This window comes from Hemiscyllium ocellatum, chromosome 10, assembly GCF_020745735.1.
Source record: "Hemiscyllium ocellatum isolate sHemOce1 chromosome 10, sHemOce1.pat.X.cur, whole genome shotgun sequence".
Lineage (NCBI taxonomy): Eukaryota > Metazoa > Chordata > Chondrichthyes > Orectolobiformes > Hemiscylliidae > Hemiscyllium > Hemiscyllium ocellatum.
In genome coordinates, this window is record NC_083410.1 from 26508448 (window position 1) to 26531667 (window position 23220).

A 23220-nucleotide genomic window follows, 5' to 3' on the forward strand; every position below is an offset into this window, starting at 1 on the left:
ATTTTGAAATTGTGTCCTATACACTGAGGATAAGGTCATTAACAGATACTAGGAAGAGCAAAGTTCCAAACTCTTGGAGAATTCCAATATAAATCTTTCTCCAGTCTTAAAAACATTCTTTAATCAGTATTTTGTTTCCTGTCCCTTGGCCAATTTTGATTCCATTTTGCTCCAATCCCTATTACCCCATGAGCTGAATTTTGTTCACAAGACATTTAAATAAGAAATTGGTTTGGAGGTATATGGGCCAAGCACAGGCAAGTGAGACTAGTTTAGTTTGGGATTATGGTTGGCATTGACTGTTTGGACCAAAGGGTGTGTTTCCATACTGTACAACTCTATGACCCTATGGCCTTGTGCAGTATTGTATCAAATGCCTTTTGGAAATCCACAGATGCCACTTCAACAGCATTTCCCCCATCAGCCCTCTCTGTTACCTCCTTGGAAAATGCCAACAAGCCTTTAAAACGCTATGCTGACTTTCCTTAGTTAACCTGCATTTGCCAGACTAAGTATTAATTTTGCACTAATGATTGCTTTTAGACTTTTCCGCATCATTAAAGGTAAACTGACTAATTTGTGGTTGCTGGGTTTGTCTTCACAACCACCTAATTTGCAATTTTCCAGTCCTCTGGCTTTTTTCCATACCTAAGGAAGACTGGAAAATTCATGGCCAGAGCCATCACAATTTCCATTATCATTTTCCTCAAAATCTTTGAATCTATTTAACCTGATGTTGGGTGTTTTATCATAATTTAAGTATAGGTAACCCATTTAATATCTCCTCCTATTCCACTTTAAGTGATTTGAGTCTGTTAATTCTTCCTTTTCGTGTGTCATGGATTGCATCTTCTTCCTTGATAACACAGATGCAAAATTTATTTTAATGTCTCAATTTCAAACATTTTTAGCCCCTTCACAACCCAATAGGAATGAGGCCACAATTAGATTAGTTATGATCTTATTGAATCACAGAGCAGGCTTGAGGAAGCCAAAAGGACTACTTCTGTTTCCAATTAATATGTTATGCTCACATGCACTCCTACTTTTACTGTTTATATATCTATTGAGGACTTTTTTGTTAGCTGACAGTCACTTTTCATGCTTTTTTCTTTGCTTCTCTTGTTTGCCCTTTACTTTGTCTTTGAATGTGCCACATTTGACTTGAGTTTTCATTACCTTAACCATTTTATATTTGTCACAAGCACATTTTTTTTCCCTTCATCTAAAACTCGATTATATCTTATACATCCAGGGAGACTTGGATGTATTTGGCTTACTTTCCCTTTGAAGGGAAATAATTATAATTTATTCTTCACTAATTTTGAGGCTGGATTTGTACTCAGGCCAGGAAGCACAGAGGATAGCTACAACTACCAAACTATAACTGCTGCAGTGTTTGCAGCCACTTCATTTCAGAACGTTTTGTAAGTCTCACTAAGTACTACTGGCAAATTTGCAATACTAAGATGAGGAAGATTTTTTTCTCTCAAAGAGTTGTCAGTTGTGAGTCTTTGGAATTCTAGCCACAGAGAGCAATGGGGCGCAGCCCTTGTGTTTTTTGTAAGGCTGAGACAGATAGATTCTTGAACAGTAGAGGAGCCAAGTGATGTAAGGAAATGTCAGGAAAATGGACATGAGGTGTGTTAGATCAGCTATGATCCTATTGAATGGCAGAAAAGGATGAAGAGGTCAAGCAGCCAACTCCTGTTCCTATTTCTTATGGTCTTAAATTTGCTGCACAGGATTGTTTTGGGATATTACAAGCATTTAGATGATGCCCAGGTGAGCGGGATGGTTGTTTTTATAATTACTGGTGACCAAGGTGAAGGGGGGGGAATAACCTCATTATGTGCGAGAGAATGTTGCCATTAATTTAATACCCAGAGGTGATATCACACACTTTGCCACCATCTAAATCACCGTGACGTCTTTTTGTTGTTTTCTTTCCCTTTAATGACCACCAGAAGTAATAGCCCATGTAGCCAATTACATGTTTACAAACAAAGCCCATTACTGGAAATGCAAACCATTAAAAATGCAGAGGAGGTAGGGAAATCTTGTCAACTTTTACAGGGTCACATTGAGGACGTTTGCAGCCTTACTGGGGAATGTGTTGGGGAAACGTGTTAGAAATGGGGAAAGGGTCAAAGCGCTCACCTGATGGAGTGATTGACATCACAAAGGGTGCTGAGGTGACAATCAGGTGCTGGCTTGGGCAGGCTGCACTGTGATTGGATCAAAGGTATCTGGTTGCTCGGGGCAACAGCAGGAGGCGGCCATACCTGGAGCCATGCTACGTGCTCAGGTGTGTCAATGAGCCCCTCACCTTGGACATGGCCTCTTCAAATTTGGTGTCATCTTAACTTGCAAATCTCCTCTATTGCATTAAATCCCCACAGACATTTTTTTTATTCAGAGGAGAATAGTGGGAAGGAGGAAAATTGTGTGAGTAACCATTCTTCTTTAAAATCCACGAAGGACAGGTCAACAAGTTCAGTACAACATGTCAATCCAAGACCTGGCAAGCCATGGCCTGGACTACCCATTCATTGAGCACACATTCAAGGACCGCCTGGATCAATTCAACAATCTGGTCGCCGTGATGCTGCAGAATCTAAGAAATCTTGATAGCAACAGAAGGATGCCAGATTTTGGTGAGCTAACCTGATTTCTCTCAGAAGTCTGGGAATGGATATTTCACGATTTCCTATATATTATGGCTGCGTGACGGCACCCATAATTGTTCGCATTTCGTACCAATAAGTTGAAGGTGCCTCTGTGATCTTGGGTGTTGTCCCCTCCCAATCAGCCCAACATGCTGCAACATATAAAAGAGACTAATCAGATCAGTGCTATTCAGTCCATCCAGCTTGGTGCTATCCTGTCAATTATCCTGCTTCAATCTCCAAATGGCACCCAATTTTCTTTGTAGCTTGCTTTTTGAAGCTATGTTTTCGTCTAATCTCCTTTTTATTTTCAATAATGTTGGCAGAATGGAAATCATTCCAATTAGTTCTTGTCTCCACTGTTGCATTCAAAACAACTCAGATTTGTTCGTTCTTAGGTGCTATAGGACATCCTAAGTTGCCACTGCTGGAGATTTTTGTTCTACATAGCGATTCTAAGAATGGGAGAGCTGGAGTGGAGATTTTTCTTTCTGTTTTGTACTCACCTCCCCCAGCTGGTGAGCTTGAAGTTGAGAGTGTGTTGCTGGAAAAGCACAGCAGGTCAGGCAGCATCTGAGGAGCAGGAAAATCGACGCCACGGGCCAGAGCTCTCGATTTTCCTGCAGCTCGGATGCTGCCTGACCTGCTGTGCTTTTCCAGCAACACACTCTCAACTCTGATCTCTAGCATTAGCAGACCTCACAGTTGGTGAGCTTTCCCACCTGAGTCAGCAGATTACGAGAGTTTAGCCATCAAGGCTAACACTGCTGTTGGCAACATTATCTGTCAGATGAAATGCTAAGTTCAGGCCCGCTCAGGTGGAAATTAAATATCCTATGGCACTATGTCAAAGAAGAGCAGCAAAGTTATCTCTGATGCCCTGATCAATATTTATCTTGCAATCATTGCCACACAGGTTGTGTAATTATTATCATACTGCTGTTTTGAGAGCTTGCTGTACACAGAGTTGTTGTTATATTTATTCACACATGGGGTGTAGGTGTTGCTGTGTGAGCCAGCATTGCTTGTCAATTCTTACTTACCCTTGAGAACGTAGTGGTGAGCTGCCTTCTTGAACCACTGCAGTCCATTTTGCAGGTGCAGCCAAATTATTGTACTATCTGCAGCTGCAATACTAAGCAGTGATGGTGTAAGGAGCAAATATTCTTGGATATGGTACTAATCCAGCAGCAGTTTTGTCCTTGCTCGTGTCAAATTTCTTAAGTGTTGCTGCAGTCATCCAGGCAAATGTAGGCTATTCCATAATAATCCTGACTTTTGCTTGTAGATGATGGATAAACTTTGGGGAAGTGTGTTACTTAGTTTCTAGCCTCTGACCTTCTTTTGTAGCCAAACTATTTTCATGGAGAAAATGAGGACTGCAAAAGCTGGAGATCAGAGTCAAAATTTGTGGTGTTGGAAAAGCACAGCTGGTCAGGCAGCATCCGAGCAGCAGGCGAGTCGACATTTCGAGCAAAAGCTCTTACTCAGGAATGTGGGAGTGCCCAAGGGTGCTGAGAATTAAATGGGAGGGGCATGGGGGTGGAGGGAATGTGGCTGGGAATATAATAGGTAGATGAAAGTGTGGGGTGATGCTGATAGCTCGGAGCAGAGAGTGGAGCGGATAGATGGGAAGGAAGATGGACAGCTAGGACAGTTCAAGAGGGCGGTGTTGAGTTGGAGGGTTGGATCTGGGATGAGGTGGGGGAGGGAAGATGAGGAAACTGGTGAAATTGACATTGATGTCATGTAATTGGAGGGTCCTAATGTGTAAGATTAGACATTCTTCCTCTAGGCTTCCAGTGGTGAGACTTTGGTAGTGGACGAGGCTCAGGACTTGCAAGTCCTTGGTGGACTGGGAGGGGGAGTTGAAATGTTTGGCCGCAGGGTGTTGGGGTTGTTTAACCCGTGTGTCCCAGAGATGTTCTCTGAAACATTACTCAAATTGGCATTCTGTCTCCCCAGAGTAGAGGAGACCACATTGAGAGCAATGGATACAGTAGATAACTTGTATGGAGGTGCAGGAAAATCTCTACCAGATTTGGAAGGATCCTTTGGGATGGAGGTGAGGAGATGGGGTGGGTGCAGGTTTATGTCTGCTGTGGTGGTGACCTGTCCAGTTCAGTTTCTGGTCAATGATAACACCCAGTGATGATGATGCAATTGAATGTCAAAGAGCAATAGTCAGAATCTCTCTTTTTGAAGATGGTCATTTTTTTGACACTTTCATGATGCAAATGTTACTTGCCAATTTTCAGCCCAACCTTATTGACCAGGGCTTGCCTACTTGAGGAGCCAAGAGTACTGTTGAACATAATGATATCATCTGTGAACATCTCCATTTTGGACTTTATGATGGAGGGAAGGTCACTGGAGGGAAGATGGTTTGGCCAAGGACATTATTTTAGGAATTCCTGGAGTTGCAAGAACTGACCTCAAATCACCAAAGCCACTTTTCTTTATGACAGGAATGAATCCAAACTCATGTCCGTCACTCCAGAGTCCCACACAGGGTAACTGCTGGTCTGTCTCCTTCTTTGATCTCACTGCTCTCAGTGCTTCTTTTAACCTCACTGCTGCTGCTCCGGAGACTCACACAAATCCACCTCTGGTTCATCTGCTTTAGCCTCATTTCACCTGCTCCTTTTGATGATCCTGTTTGACTGTTTCAGTGTCCTCACCACTCATGCTCCCCTCCAATGACCATGCAGTGTGCGTTTTTTAACTAAACAAAAATTTGGGGAGCAATCAATCTCTGGTCCATTTCTTATGAAAATGTCATGACCATTAAGGCTCAATTTGCTTGATTTGAACTTAAATTTAGCTTTTCAGCTCATTGTTCCCTGGTGCATTCTGAATGGTAACGACTATACCAATCTCAGTCCACTCGTCAACCAATCAGCATCCTCTTCTAATGCAGGATAGGTTGTTGTTTCTTTCGAGATTTGGCATTCTTGTGATTTTGTCCTGATCAGTGCAAGATGTAAAGCTTCTTTTCTCAGTAATACTCAAGTTTTATGCTACCAATGTCTCTGAATTTGAATTAAATTTATTGTCACATGTACCGAGGCACAGTGAAAAGCTTTGTCTTGCAAGCTATACAGGCAGATCACATCGTTAAATAGCATAGATAAGTAAATAATAGATAAGCAGTGGCAAAGCAAAAACACAGGTACAGGCAAATGCTAAGAGTTTGTGTGTTCATTCAGTATTCTAACAACAGTAGGAAGAAACTGTTTCGAATCTGGCTGGTGCACGTGTTCAGACTTCTGTGCCTTCTCCCCGATAGTAGAGATTGTAGAATATGACTTATATGCAAGCTGTTTTGTGCATACATCATACATGCAAATATCTTTCAATGTGTTTTTTTCACCAGAACCAATGACTTACGATGAGTTTTATGATACTGTGCAAGATCTATTTAATGATGAATTGAAAGCTGAGTTCATAAAGGCATGTTTTAAGAAGATTAACATTGACGTGACAACACCCATTGACTGGTGTGAAGTAAGTTTTTATATCATTTTACATTATGCAGAAGTGACTTTAATTTTTTTCAAGCTGTTATGCATTTTATTTCCATGATATTTATGAGATCAATTTAAAGATATGTGGTTTTATTTCTTCCATTATTTCCGAACAAATGTCTTGACATAATGTTTTTAGTTACAAACTGGATATCAGTAACTCAGAAAATGTGAGAAAACAGATGGCTGTAAGAGCTGCTCCTTTTTTTGAGATATTTTATATGTTGGAGGTGATCTTCTCAAATTCCAGGAACAGCAATTACTGTTGATATGCTGTTGGATTGTTTTGGAACTTTGAGGAAAAAAAGTCAAAATAGCAGCACTTTTAAAAGGAAGAAAGACAGACAAAAGGCAGCTGAGCATATGGTCAGAGTGTGTGTGAGAGAGAGAAAGAAACCTACACTGCTAACCGACACAGCAGTGAATCTGCTCAGTTACTGCCTTTGCTATTTGAGTTCATGGACATCAGAGTGCATCTAGGAAAAATGACTAACAGGGAAGGCAGATGAACTCAGGGCATGATTAGGAACATTGGACTAGGATATCATAGCAATTACAGGAACATGGCTTAGGGATGGGCAGGACTGGAAGCTTAATGTTCCAGGATATAAATGCTACAGGAAGGACAGAAAGAGGCAAGAGAGGAGGGGGAGTGGCATTTTTGATAAGGGATAGCATTACAGCTGTATTCGGGAGGATATTCCTGGGAATACATCTAGGGACATTATTTGTGTGGAACTGAGAAATAAGAAAGGGATTATCACCTTATTGGAATTGTGTTATATACCCCTCCTAATAGTCAGAGGGAAATTGAGAAATAAATTTGTAAGGAGATTTCAGTTTTCTGTTAGAATAATAAGGTGGTTATGGTCGGGGATTTTAACTTTCCAAACGTGGACTGGGACTGCCATAGTGTTAAGGGTATAGATGGAAAGGAATATGTTAAATGTGTATAAGAAAATTTTCTGATTCAGTACGTGGATGTATCTGCTAGAAAAGGTGCAAAATATGACCTACTCTTGGGAAATAAGGCAGGGCAGGTGACTAAAGTGTCAGTGGGGGAGCACTTTGGGGCCAGTGACCATAATTCTATTAGTTTTAAAATCGTGATGGAAAAGGATAGACCAGGTTGAAGTTCCAAGTTGGAGGAAGGCTAACTTTGACAGTATCAGGCAAGAACTTTCAAAAGCTGATTTGGGGCAGATGTTCGCAGGTAAAAGGATGGCTGGAAAATGGGCAGCTTTCAGAAATGAGCTAACGAGAGTCCAGAGACAGTATAATCCTGTTAGGATGTAAGGAAAGGCTGGTGGGTGTCGGGAATGCTGGGTGACTAAAGAAATTGAGATTTTGCTTAAGAAAAGGAAGAATACAACAGACATAGACAGCAGAGATCGAGTGAATCCTTAGAAGAGTATAAAGGCAATAGAAGTACACTTCAGAAGGAAATCAGGACAGCAAAGAGGGGACATATGATAGCTTTGGCAAACAGGGTTAAGGAGAATCCAAAGGGATTTGATAAATACATAAAGGACAAAAGGGTAACCAGAGAGAGAATAGGGCCCCTCAAAGATCAGCAAGGCAGCCCAAGTGTGGAGCTGCAGTAGATGTGGGAGATATTAAATGAATATTTTGCATCAATGTTTACTGTGGAGAAGGACATGAAAGATATAGAATGTGTGGAACTAGATAGTGACATCTTGAAAAAATGTCCGTGTTAAAGATTAGGGGACGCTGGATGTCTTGAAATGCATAAAAGTGGATAAATCCCCAGGACCTGATCAGGTGTACTCCAGAATTAAGTGTGAACTTTGGGAAGTGATTGCTGGGCCCTTGCTGAGATATTTGTATCATCAGTAGTCACAGGTGAGGTACGAGAAGACTGGAGGTGGCTGATATGGTACCAATATTTCAGAAAGGTGGCAAGGAAAAGCGAGGGAACTATAAACTGGTGAGCCTGATATCAGTGCTGGGCAAGTTGTTGAAGGGTATCCTGAGGGACACAATTTACGTGCATTTAGAACGGCAAAGGCTGATTAGGGAGAGTCAACATGGCTTTGTGCATGGGAAATCATGTCTCATGAACTTGATTGAGTTTCTTGAAGAAGTAACAAAGAAGATTGCTGGGGGCAGAGCTGTGAATGTGATATATATCGACTTCAGTAAGGCATTCGACAAGGTTCCCCATGGGAGACTGGTGAGAAAGGTTAGATGTCATGGAATACAGGGAGAACTAGCCATTTGGATACAGAGCTGGCTCAAAGGTAGAAGACAGAGGGTGGTGGTGGAGGGTTGCTTTTCAGACTTGAGGCCTGTGACCAGTGGAATGCCACAGGATCAGTGCTGGGTCCGCTACTTTTTGTCATTTATATGAATTGATTTGGATGTGAACATAGGAACATGTGAACACTTATTAAGTTTGCAGATGACAAACAATTGGAGTTGTAGAGGACAGCAAAGAAGGTTACCTCAGATTACAACAGGATCTTGATCAGATGGGCCAATGGGTTGAGAAGTATCAGATGGTGTTTCATTTAGATAAATGTGAGGTATTGCATTTTGGAAAAGCAAATCAGAGCAGGACTTATACACTTAATGGTAAAGTCCTAGGGAGTGTTGCTGAACAAAGAGACCTTGGAGTGCAGGTTCATAGTCCCTTGAAAGTTGAGTCGCAGGTAGATAGGATAGTGAAGAAAGCATTTGATATGCTTTCCCTTATTGGTCAGAGCATTGAGTACAGGAGTTGGGAGGTCATGATGCAGCTGTACAGGACATTGGTTAGGTCATTTCTGGAATATTGCTTGCAATTCTGGCCTCCATCCTATCGGAAGGATGTTGTGAAACTTGAAAGGTTTCAGAAAAGATTTACAAGGATGTTGCCAGGGTTGGAGGATTTGAGCTGGAGAGAGAGGCTGAGAAGGCTGGGGCTGTTTTCCCTGGACCGTCGGAGGCTGAGGGATCACCTTATTGAGAATTATAAAATCATGAGGGGCATAGATAGGATAAATAGACAAGGTCTTTTACCTGGGTTGGGGGAGTCCAGAACTAGAGGGCATAGGTTTAGGGTGAGAGGAGAAAGATATAAAAGAGACCTAAGGGGCTACGTTTTCATTAACAAAGTGGTATGTGTATGAAATGAGCTGCCAGAAGAAGTGGTGGAGGCTGGTACAATTGTAACATTTAAAAGCATCTGGATAGGTACATGAATAGGAAGAGTTTAGAGAAATGTGGCTAAGCGCTGGCAGATGGGACTAGATTAGGTTCAGATATTTGGTTGGCATGGACGAGTTGGACCAAATGGTCTGTTTCCGTGCTGTAAATCTCTGTGACTCTGTGTATTTTATGCGAGGAGTAGTCACACAGCAGAATGATTCACAGGGGCCAAGCCAAAATCTCAGAATGAAAATGGTTGAGCAGGAGCAGGTCAGAGCCTCACAACTGCAACTATTAAGAAAGCAAGGCATTCCTTTGTGTTAACTTGTGGCTGTTGTGATTTTCTAATCTTTTCCATTAGGAATTAACTTGTGTTAGCTGTTACAATTCGAGTTGAGATCAGTGACTTGAAAAAAAAAGAATGTCTATGGAATGTTAAAAAGTGGAATGACAATATTCCACTTTTGAAAACTTCCATTGTAACAGTCAAAACCAAAATCAAAGAAGATTGAATTGACGCAAAGAATAGTTTTCAGTAGAAGCATTGAAGTACCCTTTAACTAGTCAATGCAATGAAAGATCGCTCTCACAAATCCTTTTGTCTTACTTTCAGCACAAATTTGGGCACTTTTCAAAATCTTAAAATCTTGCGGTACATCGGGCCTCTCCCTTTTTCCACTCACTGGATTAAGCTCATGAGTGGATTTCACTGGCAGCTTTGTTCCATCTGAAATCTCTGGATGTGATCAACACTGACAAAGCATATTTCTACAAATCCACTCTCCCTCTCCCTGATGGTTCAGCCTCCTGGGGATTTTGTTCACTCGAACAACCAACAACACAGCTTGGGAGTATTCTGAATTCTTGAATGTGCCTGAGCCTTTCACACCACTTTTGTGTTTCATTTCTTTTTAGCTGGTTTGGATATTGCTCCACCAGGAACTCAATGTGTCCTCATTTCTTCTGACACCCAAATATAAAAAATGATTACTTACAGCAAACGTATGTTCTCTACATCACAAGCTGATGATTTTCCCCACTCACACCCATCAATAAGCTTATATTTGTGATTTTTGGTTCCCTCGCTCATATCCCTATAGAAATAATAAATCACTATGTTACCTCAGAAATTACCTCACATCTCAGACATTTAATTACAATTCCCCTTCCAAAAGCAAGCTTTACTTTGGTCAGAAGAACATAGAGAAATAAAGGCAGGTAGACAAGAGGTGGAAGATTAATGAAGGAGTAAGTTGCCAACTGGGTGAGGAGCTGGGTGGCAGGTTGGTGAGATGGTAGGGTAGCAGGTCAGTGGGTGCGTGCTTAGGGTAGGTTGGGGATGGGATGGGTTGAGTTGGTAGTTGAGTACTGATGGAGTGGGTCCAGTCAATGGGTGTGTCATCTTGGGAACCAGAGAATCAAGTGAAGTCCAGTCAGGTCATGCGGTGGGGAACATTGGGCTTGAGAGTAGGAGGTAAGTGTTGGTGAATGGTGGAAGGGAGCTCGGAGTGGTAGGGTGGGATGGGGGCGGGTCCGAAAACGTGAGTGTGCAAGTCGTATCCAGTTCTGGGTGAAGTCAAGAGTCATGTTGAGTGCAGTGGGGACAAGCATAGGACTCGACACAGGGTGGGAATATAGTCAGTGGCTGAGCCTAGTGGGACCAGGTCAGGGATGAATCTTGTCAAGTTGGAGTATTGTCTGGTGGAGAATTGGGCATCAGATATCTTGGTGAGTTAAGGTGGGAGTGAAATCAGTATAATAGTTACCCAGGAATTAATGCAGGTTTTAATTCCTCTAATATTTCCTGGGGTAGATATTAAGTCCGTCTGACACTAACTTAGAATTTGGAACTAGGTTATTACTCACAGGGAGTTTCAGCTTCCAGGGTAATTCTAGGGAGTCAATCATGTCATATGCACATGGTCCTCGTACACAACTATCGCAATGCTACCATTGCAATGACTAACTGGTCCATTATGAAACAAAGGTTATTGTTAGTGCAGGAACATAAATAGGAACTGGATCGTATATGTATATATGTTATTGAAGGTGCTAGGATAATTTGCGAGAACAGTCTATTAATTCTATAGGATGCTGGACTTATTCAATTGACAACAGATGACAAAGACCAGGAAATTATGTCAGACCTCTATAAAGCACTGGTTCAGCTTCATCTGCAATATTGAGTAGAGTTCTCAGTGTTGGAAGGCCACTAGATTTGGTGAGATTGGGAAGAATGAGGCCATGGAGGGGTTTAAGAATGTATTAAAACAAATCCCTGACCATTAGCACTGAGATGCATAATCACAGCAGATTATGGTGGTGTTGTTACTTTCCAGGCCAGTCATCATCCACACTTGGAAATATACTGTAGTTTCTATAGTGCACCATATTTAGGAGGGATATCAACATATTGGAAAGGATACAGAAGAGCTTTATTTATCTGGATGACATTTTGCATGAAGATCTTTGGTTATTTGGAGAGATTAGAGGACCCAGGACTGTTCTCCTGAGTGCAGTAGAATAAAAGGGGAGATCTATTTGAGATTTTTAAAATTGCAGGGGGTTTTGGTAAGAATAAATATGGAAAACCTGTGCATTTGGCAATGGGTAATTAACCAGAGGACACAGGTTTAAAATAATTGGCAAAAGAATTAGAAGAAATGTAAAAAGAATTTTGGGTGGCACAGTGGTTAGCACTACTGCCTCACAGCGCCAGAGACCTGGGTTCAATTCCCGCCTCAGGCAACTGACTGTGTGGAGTTTGCACATTCTCCCCGTGTCTGCGTGGGTTTCCTCCGGGTGCTCCAGTTGCCTCCCACAGTCCAAAGATGTGCAGGCCAGGTGAATTGGCCATGCTAAATTGCCCGTAGTGTTAGGTAAAAGGGGTAAACGTAGGGGAATGGGTGGGTTTCGCTTCAGCGGGTTGGCGTGGACTTGTTGGGCTGAAGGGCCTGTTTCCACACTGTAAGTAATCTAATCTAATTATTTTCACAGTATATATTGCTAAGGTTGGCAATGCACCCCCTCAAATGTTGTGGCAACAAATTCCATAAGCATTTCAAACAGAAATCTTTCATGTGGTTGTAGGGAATTAACTTGCTGAGTTCTGCAGAAAAATCTGGAGTCTGGGGCTAAACCGAGTAGTTCTTTAAAGACACCCTGAACCAAAACAATGGGTTTTCCTCTCTGCTGTTTTGTCTATGATTCAAACCAGGTGTTATAATGTGTAACACAGATTGAGGGCTTCTTCTGGCTATGCGGAGAAGTCTTTTGTGAACTTTATGTTCGGACTGAGCTGCTTTAATGCTGCAATAAGTTGTCATTTTCGTTCTGAAAATAATAAAATGTTTATCATCTGAACTATCTTTATCAGCTTTACAAGCCATGCATCAGAACAAAAATGATAAGTGAGAAACGTGTATATTGATAACACGTATGTGTTTTTGTCATGCAGCTTTTTGGATATTTTCCATCAGATGAAAAGAGTATCATGGACATCCTGCCGATATTTATGATTTCCAAGCGACAACATGTTGAACTGAGAGAAGGTATTGCAACAGTTTCTATAAAATGTAAACAGTTATTAAATTGTGTCTATACACATTTTGGCTTTTGCTACTGAGAAATAGCGAAATGTAACAACCCAACTTGCCATTTATAATTAATAAATTAGACTGAATTAGACACTGGTTTAGTGTTTCCATTAACAATAATTACTCTGCAGTTCAGTTAGTCATGGTCAGGGGTGGGAAAAAAGGAAGGTGTGAAACAGGCAGAAACCTGAAAGCTGTGCATGAAGGAAAAGAAAAACACTGTACAGCAAATTCATACTTGTTTAAATGTGTTGAGGCAGTGGACGTGGTTTACTTGGATTTTCAGAAGGCTTTTGATAAGGTCCTACATAAGAGATTAGAATGCAATATTGATGGGCATGGTATTGGGGTGAGTGAACTTGTTGCACACAAGAAACAATAAGTAGGAATAAAAAGGTAATTTTCCAAGTGACAGTAGGTGATGAGTGGGTTACCACAGGGACCAGCGTTGCACCCCAGTTATTCACAATATATACTATTGATTTAGATTAGTGCTGTAAATGTAATATATCCAAGTTTGCAGATTACACAGAGCTGGCGGGAGAGTGAGCTTTGAGGGAGATGCAGAGGTACTTCGACGTGATCTGGACAAGCTAGGTGAGTGGGCAAATACATGGCAGATGAAACATAATGTGAATAAATATGAGGTTATCCATTTGCTTAGCGAAAAAAGTTGGAAGGCATATTATTATTTGGATTGCAATAGAATGGGAACTGGAGGAAATGTAAAGACATCTGAGTTGAGAGTGTGGTGCTGGAAAAGCATAGACAGTCAGGTAGCATCCGAGGAGCAGGACAGTCAATGTTTCCAGCATAAGCTCTTCACCAGGCAAGGCATCTAGGTATCCTTTCATAGTAGTCACTAAAGGGGAACACGAAGGTGCAGCAGGTGATGAAGACAGTAAATCGTGTGTTGGCTTCCACAGCAAGAGGATTGCTGCAATTGTCCAGGTCCTTAGTGAGACCACAGCTGGAGTACTGTGTGCAGTTTGGTTTCCTTATCTGAGGAAGAATGTTGTGGCTATGTAGGAAGTGTAACAAAGGTTTACCAGGATGACAGGATTGAAATATGAAAAGATGCTAATTAGTTATTAATATATTTACTGGCATTCAGAAGAATGAGGAAGGGGATCTCATTGAAAGCTATAAAATTCAAACAGGACTGGACAGGGTTAATGCAGGAAGGATGTTCCTGATGACTAGGGGATCCAGAACCCTGAGTCCCAGATTAAAGATATGGAATAGGACTGTGATGAGGAGAAAATCATTTCCCAAGTATGTTTTGAGCCTATGCAATTCTCTGCCACAGTGACCAAAACATGGCATACTTGGAGGACAGAGTTAGATTTGGTTATTAGGATGAAAGGGATCAAAGGGAGAAAGTGGGAACAGGGTACTGAGTTGGATCATCAGCATGATTACATTGAACTATGGAGCAAGCTCAAAGGGCTGAGTGGCCTAAATGTGCTCCTGCTTTCAATGTTTTTATGTCTCTGAAGTACTGTATAAAATGCTGCTACGAATTTACACATAGCAAGAGTGCACAAACGATGATGGGATATTGGTCAACTAATCTATTTTAGTAGTGTTGGTTGGGGGTAGCTTGGAAAATATACAGGACAGAATTCTTTTCCACCTCTTTGGAATAGTAAATGGCAACTTTTGCCTCTGTCAGAGAGAGAAGTTGGTCATCTTGGTTTAAGATTGAATCTGAAACAGAATATGTCTGATAGTGCATCAGTCCCTTCATTCCTGAGTAAAGTAGCCAACTAGAGTTTGTGCATTGTCTCAATATTCTTTGAGCTAGCTTGGTATAGCAGCCAGTTTTTTGAGAATTTTCTTTCTTCGTGAAAAAAAAACTGGGCTTAATGAAGCTGTATTTCATCCTTGTTGTAAAATACTGACAATATTTTCAGTTCAGCAGCTGAGATCAGCAAGCTCAGCAGAGATGAGTGAGAAAATGAGGATCTTAGCCTGTACATTGCAATGCTCATTGCTATCAGCAGCTGAACCATTGCAAAATGTAATTTTCACAGTTGCAAACTTTGTAAAGCTTGTCCTTATGTTGAAACTTTATTCAGTCATAAGGTCATACAGCACGGGATCAGACTCTTCAGTCTGATGCTGGTCCATGCTGACCAAGTTTCCCAAACTAAACTAATCCCATTTGACCGTATTTTGGCCCATATCCCTCTAAACCTTTTCTATTCATGTACCTGTCCTAACGCCTTTTAAATGTTGTACCTGCACCTGCATCTCTAGCAGTTCGTTATGAACTATCCTTTGTGTGAAAAAATTGCTGCTCAAGTCCCTTTTAAACTTTTATCCTCTCACTGTAAGTTTGAACTCCCCCACCCAAGGGCAAAGACCTTTGCTATTCACCTTATCTATGCTCCTCATGACTTTATAAACCTCGAAAAGGTCACCACTCAACCTCTTATGCTGCAGTGAATAAAGAGACCTGTCCAGCCTCTCCTTATAACTGAAACTCTCCATTCCTAGCAACATCTTTCTAAATCTTTTCTGAACCCTCTCCAATTTAATAATATCCTTCCAATAGCAAGGCAACCAGAGCTACATGGCACGGTGGCTCAGTGGTTAGCACTGCTGCCTTACAGTGCCAGGCACCCAGGTTCGATTCCTGCCTCAGGCAACTGTCTGTGTGGAATTTGCACATTCTCCCCCACCTCTGAGCACTCTGGTTTCCTCCCACAATCCAAAGATGTGCAGGTTAGGTGAATTGGCTATGCTAAATTGCCAATAGTGTGAGGTACGTTAGTCAGGAGTAAATGTAGGGGAATGGGTCAGTGTGGACATGGGCTGAAAGGCCTGTTTCCACACTGTAAGGAATCTAATCTACACATAGTACACCTAAAGTGGCCTCACTAAAGCCCCGAACAACCTCAACATGATGTCCCAACACCTGCACTGAATGGTCTAAGATTATCTGTGACACACCTTTCATAGATCTATTACCTGAATCCTTAGTACTCTCTGTTTGACAACACTACCTCAGGCCCTACCATTAATTGTATAAGTCCTATCCTTGTTTGTCTTATCAAAGTGCAACATCTCACATTTAGCCAAATTAAACTCCATCTGCCACCCCTTAGCCCTTGGCCTCAGCAATCAAGATCTCTTTGTAATCTTAGATTACCTTCTTTACCATTCACTATGCCACCAATTCTGGTGTTGTCTGCAAATTTACTAACCATGCTTCCTAAAGTATCATCCAAATTGTTTATATAAATGACAAACAACAGTGGACCTAGCACCAATCCCTGTAACGCTGCTGGTCACTGGCCTCCAGTCTGAAAAAAACCCTCCACCACTACCACCCTTTACCTCCTACCATCGAGCCAACTGTGTCTCCAGTTGGTGAGTTCTCCCTGAACATCATGTGATCAAAATTTATTGATCAGTCTACCATGCGAAACCTTGTCAAAGGCTTTATTAAAGTTCATGTACACAGCATCTGTCACTTTGCCCTCCTATCCTTTTTGGTCACATCCATAACAAATTAAACTGAGTTTGTAAGACACAATTTACCAAGCACAGAGTCATGCAAAATGCCCCTAATCCCTAATTTACCTCTCCAAATGCATGTAAATCCTAACTGTCAGAATTCCCTCCAACAACTTGATGTTAAATACATTGTTCTCTAGTTCCTAAGATTCTCCTTACAGCCTTTCTTTCAGGGTGGCATGGTAGTTCTGTGGTCAGCACTGATGACCCACAGCCCCAAGGGCCTGGGTTTAAATCTATCTTCAGGTGACTATCTGTGTGGAGTTTGACCATTCTCCCCATGTCTCCTTGGGTTTCCTCCACTGTCCACAGATGTACAGGCTAGATGGATTAACCATGGAAAATGCAGTGTTACAGGGATGGGTTGGATGTTCTTTGGAGGGTCAGAATGGACTGAATGGCCTGTTTCCACACTGTAGAGATTCTATGAGTCTTAAATAAAGCTACAATATTATCCACCCTCTGGCACCTCACATGTGGCTATAGATAATAAAAATATCTCAACAGAGTCCCTGCAATTTTTTCCCCAGCTTCCCACAGTGTCCTGGGGTATACTTACAGTCATAGAATCATCGAGATGTGCAGCAGGGAAACAGACCCTTCGGTTCAACCCATCCATGCCGACCAGTTATCCCAACCCAATCTATTCCCATTTGCCAGCACTCGACCCATATCCCTCCAAAACCTTCCCTTTCATATACCCATCCAAATGCCTTTTAAATGTTGCAATTGTACCAGCCCCCAACGACTTCCTCTGACAGCTCATTCCACACATGTACAACCCTCTGTGTGAAAAAGTTGCCCTTTAGGTCTCTTTTATATCTTTCCCAACTACCTATGCCATCTAGTTCTGGACTCCTCCAGGAAAAAGAAAGGAAAAAACTTTGTCTATTTACCCTATCCATGTCCCTCATGATTTTGTAAACCTCTATAAGGTCACCCCTCAGCCTCCGACGCTCAAGAAAAAAAAGCCCCAGCCTGTTCAACCTTCCGTGTAACTCAAATGCTCCAACCCTGGCAACATCCTTGTAAATCTTTTCTGAACGCTTTCAAATTTCACAACATCTTTCTGATAGGAAGGAGTCAAGAATTGCATGCAATATTCCAACAGCAGCCTAACCAATGTTCTGTACAGCCACAACATGGCCTCCCAACATTTACATTCAATGCTCTGATCAATAAAGGAAAGCATACCAAATGTCTTCTTCACTGTCCTATTTACCTGCGGCTCCACTTTCAAGGAGCTATGACCCTGTACTCCAAGGTCTCTTTGTTCAGCAACACTCCCTGGGACCTTACCATTAAGTTCATTAGGTCCCAAAGATTTACCCACCTTCATGTTTATTTTAAGACCTCCAGCACCTCCTCTTCAGTAATGACAACTATTTCCAAGACATCAATATTTATTTCCTTGAGTTTCCTAGCCTCTGTATCTTTCTCCACAGTAAATACTGATACAAAATATTAATTTAGTATTTCTCCCATCTCATGTAGTTCCAAACATAGATGACCTCATTGATCTTTTAGAGACCCTACCCTCTATCTAGTTGCTCTTTTGCTCTTAATGTCCTTGTAGAATCTCTTTGTATTATCCTTAACCTTATCTGCCAAAGCTATCTCATATTCCCTTTTTGCCCTTCTGATTTCTCTCTTGCCCCTGCACTGCTTATATTCTTCAAGAGATACACTTGATCCCAGTTGTCTATATCTAACACACCTCCTTATTCTTCACCAGAGCCTCAATATTTTATTCATCCTGTTATGAACCAGGCCCGACCTCTCAAAACATTTTATGAAAGTAGTCCAGGCCCTAACTTTGCTCGATGCTTTCAGCTGGTATAACACGGATATTCCAGGAGGGATGCAGTTGGACAAATCACTAGTTTTAAACAAAACAGAATTTATTTACAAGATTACTGAATGGAATACAAGCAAAAGGGAACAGAATACAAATAACTTAACAGATTAAGTTATCCGAAAACCCAACAGATCCTCTCAACTTACTGATACTGTTCCTAATACTTGCGACAATCCCCTGAAACACCCCTTGGTGCAAAAGATAAAATCAAACCCAGGGTCTTACAGATAGAAATCAGCAAGAGAATACCAGCCTGGCCCTTCCTTCTTTGAGTCCAGCAGCTTCAGAACACTACTGTGCTAAAACCCAAACCAACCCAGGGAAAAAAGAGCTGGGAGAACTGGCCACTCCCCTTTCATTGTGCAAGTGCTTTTTAAAGTCTTGAAAGCCTTTTTCCTGAGGCAATATCTGTTAGCTACAAACAATCTGGCCCTGAAACCTTTCAACTTAGACTTTCTGAGTATGTATCTTTTACGACCTCTCTGGAAATAAAACAAGGACAGAGTTACCTTGTTAAAAGAGCAGCATTGTTACAATCCATTGTTCCCTATTCCTATCAGCCTCACCCTTCATCCAGCAGTAACTCAATGCTTCTGAACTGTTGTTACTTTCTTTTTGAAAGCATCCTATTTGCTATTCATCCCTTTACATGCGAACAGTTTACTCCAATCAAATTTTGACCTTTCCCATCTCATATTGTCAACGTTGGCCTCATTTCAATTCAGAGATTTTAACTTTTACACAAGGCCTATCCTTTTCCATAACTATTTTAAAACTAATAGAATTATGATCACTGATCCCAAAGTGGTATTCCACTAACACTTCAGTCACTTGCCCTGTCTTATTTCCCAACTGAAGGCCAAGTTTGGTTCCTTTGCTAGTTGGTGTGTCTACATAGTAATGAAGAAATTTTTCTTGAATACGTTTACCAAAGTCCTTAACACAATGTCAGTCTATATTTGGAAAGTTAAAATCCACCACTATTATTCTTACACGTATTTGAGATTCCTATATAAATTTGCATCTCAGTTTCCCATTGTCTATTGGGGGGCCTGTAGTACAATCCCATCAATGTGATCATCCCTTTCTTATTTCTGAGTTCCAACCATACAGCTTCACTGAACAATCCCTCAGGAATATCCTAGGTGCAGCAGTAATGTTTTCTCTAATCAAAAATGCCACCACCCCTTTCTCTCTTGCCTCCCTTTCTATCTTTTCTCCATGTATAACATCTAAACCTCAGAACACTGAGCTGCCAGTCCTTTTCCCTCCCACAGCCATGTTCCTCTAACAGGTATGATGTCCCACACCCATGTTTGCAAACATGCCCTGAGTTCATCCAACTTGTCAGACTCCTTGCATTGAAATAAATACAGTTTAATTCTTCAGAGTTACCTCATTCTCTGACTTGTTCTTGCCTGTCTTGTCTACTTAACTTGCTCAGTTTAAATTCTGAACCATCCTCATCTGTCTCTCTATTCTCATTACTAGTTAGACTCCACTCCACTCGCACCCCCAGCAAATCTCCCCACCAGGATATTGGTCCCGCTCCAGTTCAGGTGAATCCTGTTCCTTTTGAACAGATCTCTTCTGCCCCAGAATAGATCCTAATGATCCAAAGATTTGAATCCCTGCCAATGGCACTATTTTCTCAGCCACTGAATTATCTGCCCTACCTTTGTATTCCTACTCTCCCTAGGACGTGACACTGATGGTAATCCAGAGATTACTGCCTTTGAGGTTCTGCTTTTAAACCTCCCACCTAAAAACCTTAACCCTTTCACTAACTTATGTCATTCTTACCAATGTGTACAACAACCTCCAGCTTCTCACTCTCCCATGGACAATATGCTGCAACCATTCTGAGACATCCTTGAACCTGGCATCAGGGAGGCAACACACCATCCTGAATTCTTGCCCATGACCACAGAATCACCTGTCTGTGCCTCTGACTGAAGAGTACCCTATAATGATTGTTTATTTGGGCCTTGCCAAATCCAAATTAACAGAAGATACATTCTCGGTACCCAAGAAGTGCCACATCTCCAATAATTATTTATGTACCAGTTTCAGGTGAATCTACATCACTTTGTAATCATCACAGTTATCAATGGCAGATCTCATTGCAGGATTTTCTCTTGTGGAATTTGTACTCATTGTGATGATTAATGTTAGTGATATGGACTTTGAACACATTTAGTTTTAAACATCCGCCTGTGAATGTTCTTTCCCTTTTTTATCCCCTGATTGATAGTTGTAAGGGAGTTGAGAATCAGTGAATCTTTCAGCTGTCTGAAATGTAGGACTGAATTTTATCAGAAGTTGGCTAAATGTCAATTTTGTTGAGTTTCACAGAGGTCCTCTCCATGTACCCTAACTTGTTTACATATGCTATTTTCTCAAATTCATTTCATTATTAGCACAGTGGCACAGTGGTTAGCACTGCTGCCTCACAGTACCAGAGACTGGGGTTCAATTCCTGCCTCGGGCAACTGTCTGTGTGGAGTTTGCACATTCTCCCCAGGTCTGTGTGAGTTTCCTCCGGGTACTCTGGTTTCCACCAACAGGCCAGGTGAATTGGCCATGCTAAATTACCCATAGTGTTAGGTTTAGATTACTTACAATGTGGAAACACGATTTCGCTGCACTTTGGATGCTGCCTGAACTGCTGTGCTCTTCCAGCACCACTAATCCAGATATCTGGTTTCCAGCATCTGCAGTCATTGTTTTTACCTTTGGCCCAACAAGTCCACACCCACCCAGACCCATTCTTCTACATCTACCCCTTCACCTAACACTGCGGGTAATTTAGCATGGCCAATTCACCTAACCTGCACATTTTTGGATTGTGGGAAGAAACCGGAGTGAAAGGGTAAATGTAGCGGAATGGGTCTGGGTGGGTTGCTCTTCAGAGGATCGGTGTGGATTTGTTGGGCCGAAGGGCTTGTTTCCACACTGTAAATAACCTAAGCTAATCTGTGCACCATACCCTTATAACATCCCTGTCATCCTATTGCCCCAGTCCCTGCAGGTGGCACTGCTGACCAATGCTAGGTTTTGTGCTGCCAGGAGATTAGATTAGATTCCCTACAGTGTGGAAACAGGCCATATGGCCTAACAGGTCCACATCGACCCTCTGAAGAGTCACCCACCCAGACCCATTTCCCTTTGACTAATGAACCTAACACTACGGGCAATTTAGCATGGCTAATCCACCTGACTTGCAAGTCTTTGGACTGTGGGAGGAAACCAGAGCACCGGAGGAAACCCATTAGACATGGGGAAAATGTGCAAACTCCACACAGATGGTCCCCAAGGCTAGAATTGAACCCAGGTCCCCGGTGCTACAAGGCAGCAATGCTAACCACACTGAGCCACCGTGCCACCCCAATCGTAGCATTTTTAAAGCCCAACCAAGCACCCAGTCAAACATTGGCAGTCTGCCGCTCCCCTGCACTACAAAGGTAAAATGGCATCCTGCTTTGCTGACAGGGACCTATAGGTCCTGGTGGACAGGGCTTTGGATGTGGTTGCTGGACGTGGAGCATGCCCTGAGGTGTTGGTGACTGATGGTTTACCAGAGGAGCAAGCAATAAGCTAAAGTCTCCAGCTGTCATATTGGGAATTGTCAGCATCAAGTTTATACCTGGTGGGTGGGGGAGCGGGAAAACTGGATACCAGTGAGGTGCGATTACATCATAAAGATGCTAATTTGTGCAGACAGGCCTCATGCCACTTACTAATGACATTCTTGTATTACTGTTCGATAGTTGGTTGGAAAGCAGGGCATTTTTCTCTGGATGTTGGGGTACATATCACAACAACATCTCTCTACTGCACCATTCTGCATCCCCCCAGCACAAGACCCCAAACTGTGTGAATTCAGGTGGCATTACCACCACATTTGAAAACTCCCTTAAAAGGATCAGAATCTAGCTCTCCTAAGTAAGACTAAGCACCAGTCAAATTCACTAAAACACTTAGCAGTACTCCCTTCAAGACAATAGATCATTTCCAAAGCTTCACTAATTAAATTCATTAATTAGAAAAGACAGTTAGTTATTTCTAGATAAAATAGAGAAATTTGAAATTTTTGCAAATTGTTCTAATTGAATTGAATTTAATTTATTGTCACGTGTACCGAGGCACAGTGAAAAGCTTTGCCTTGTGAGCAATACAGGCAGATCACAGAGTTAAGTAGCATAGATAAGTAAATAATAGGTAAACAGCGGCAAAAGCTAAAACATAGATACAGGCAAATGTAAAGGGTTTATGAGTCAATTCAGTATTCTAACAACAGTAGGGTAGAAACTGTTTTGAAACTGGCTTCTGTACCTTCTCCCCAGTGGTAGAGGTTGTAGAAAAACATTGCCAGGGTGGGTTGGGTCTTTGAGAATGCTGGCGGCCTTTCCTTCACAGCGGGCCTGGAAGATGGCACTCGATGGATGGGAGGTTGGCCTTTGTGATTGCCAGTTCACCACTCTCTGTAACCGTCTGCAATCCTGAATGGTACATTTGCCATACCAGGTGGTGATACATCCAGACAGAAAACTCTTGATGGCGCACCTATAAACGTTGGCAAGGGTATTCGTTGTCATGCCAAATTTCCTTAGCTCCCTGATGAAGAAAAGACATTGTTTGGTCTTTGTACTAATTGGAATTTGGTGTTTTGTTTTGACAGAGTTAAAAAGGAGACATGATCACATTCACTGTGTGGTTAATGTGCACCACCTTGATCATGTGTTAGTAGCTACATTAAAAGGGGTTATTCTACTTTATAACAGCCAGGTAAGTCTGAGAATCATTTTTTTTTTAATATTGCAAATTCAGTTAACTTAAGATTCATGGAAAAGTAAGTAGAATACAAATGTAAACTTTTAAAAATTATTTATTGG

At 41.7% G+C, this 23220-nt stretch overlaps 1 protein-coding gene across 1 annotated transcript in view; it reads left to right on the forward strand.

The window, feature by feature from the left end:
- The first annotated feature begins 2506 nt into the window (after positions 1–2506).
- Positions 2507–23220, forward strand: part of LOC132819370 (WD repeat-containing protein 64-like) — a 125549-nt gene continuing 104835 nt past the window's right edge. The window contains exons 1-4 of the mRNA XM_060830845.1: positions 2507–2657; positions 6046–6176; positions 12804–12897; positions 23007–23113. Coding sequence (XP_060686828.1) covers positions 2507–2657; positions 6046–6176; positions 12804–12897; positions 23007–23113 — 483 coding nt within the window. The remainder of the gene's footprint in view (positions 2658–6045; positions 6177–12803; positions 12898–23006; positions 23114–23220) is intronic.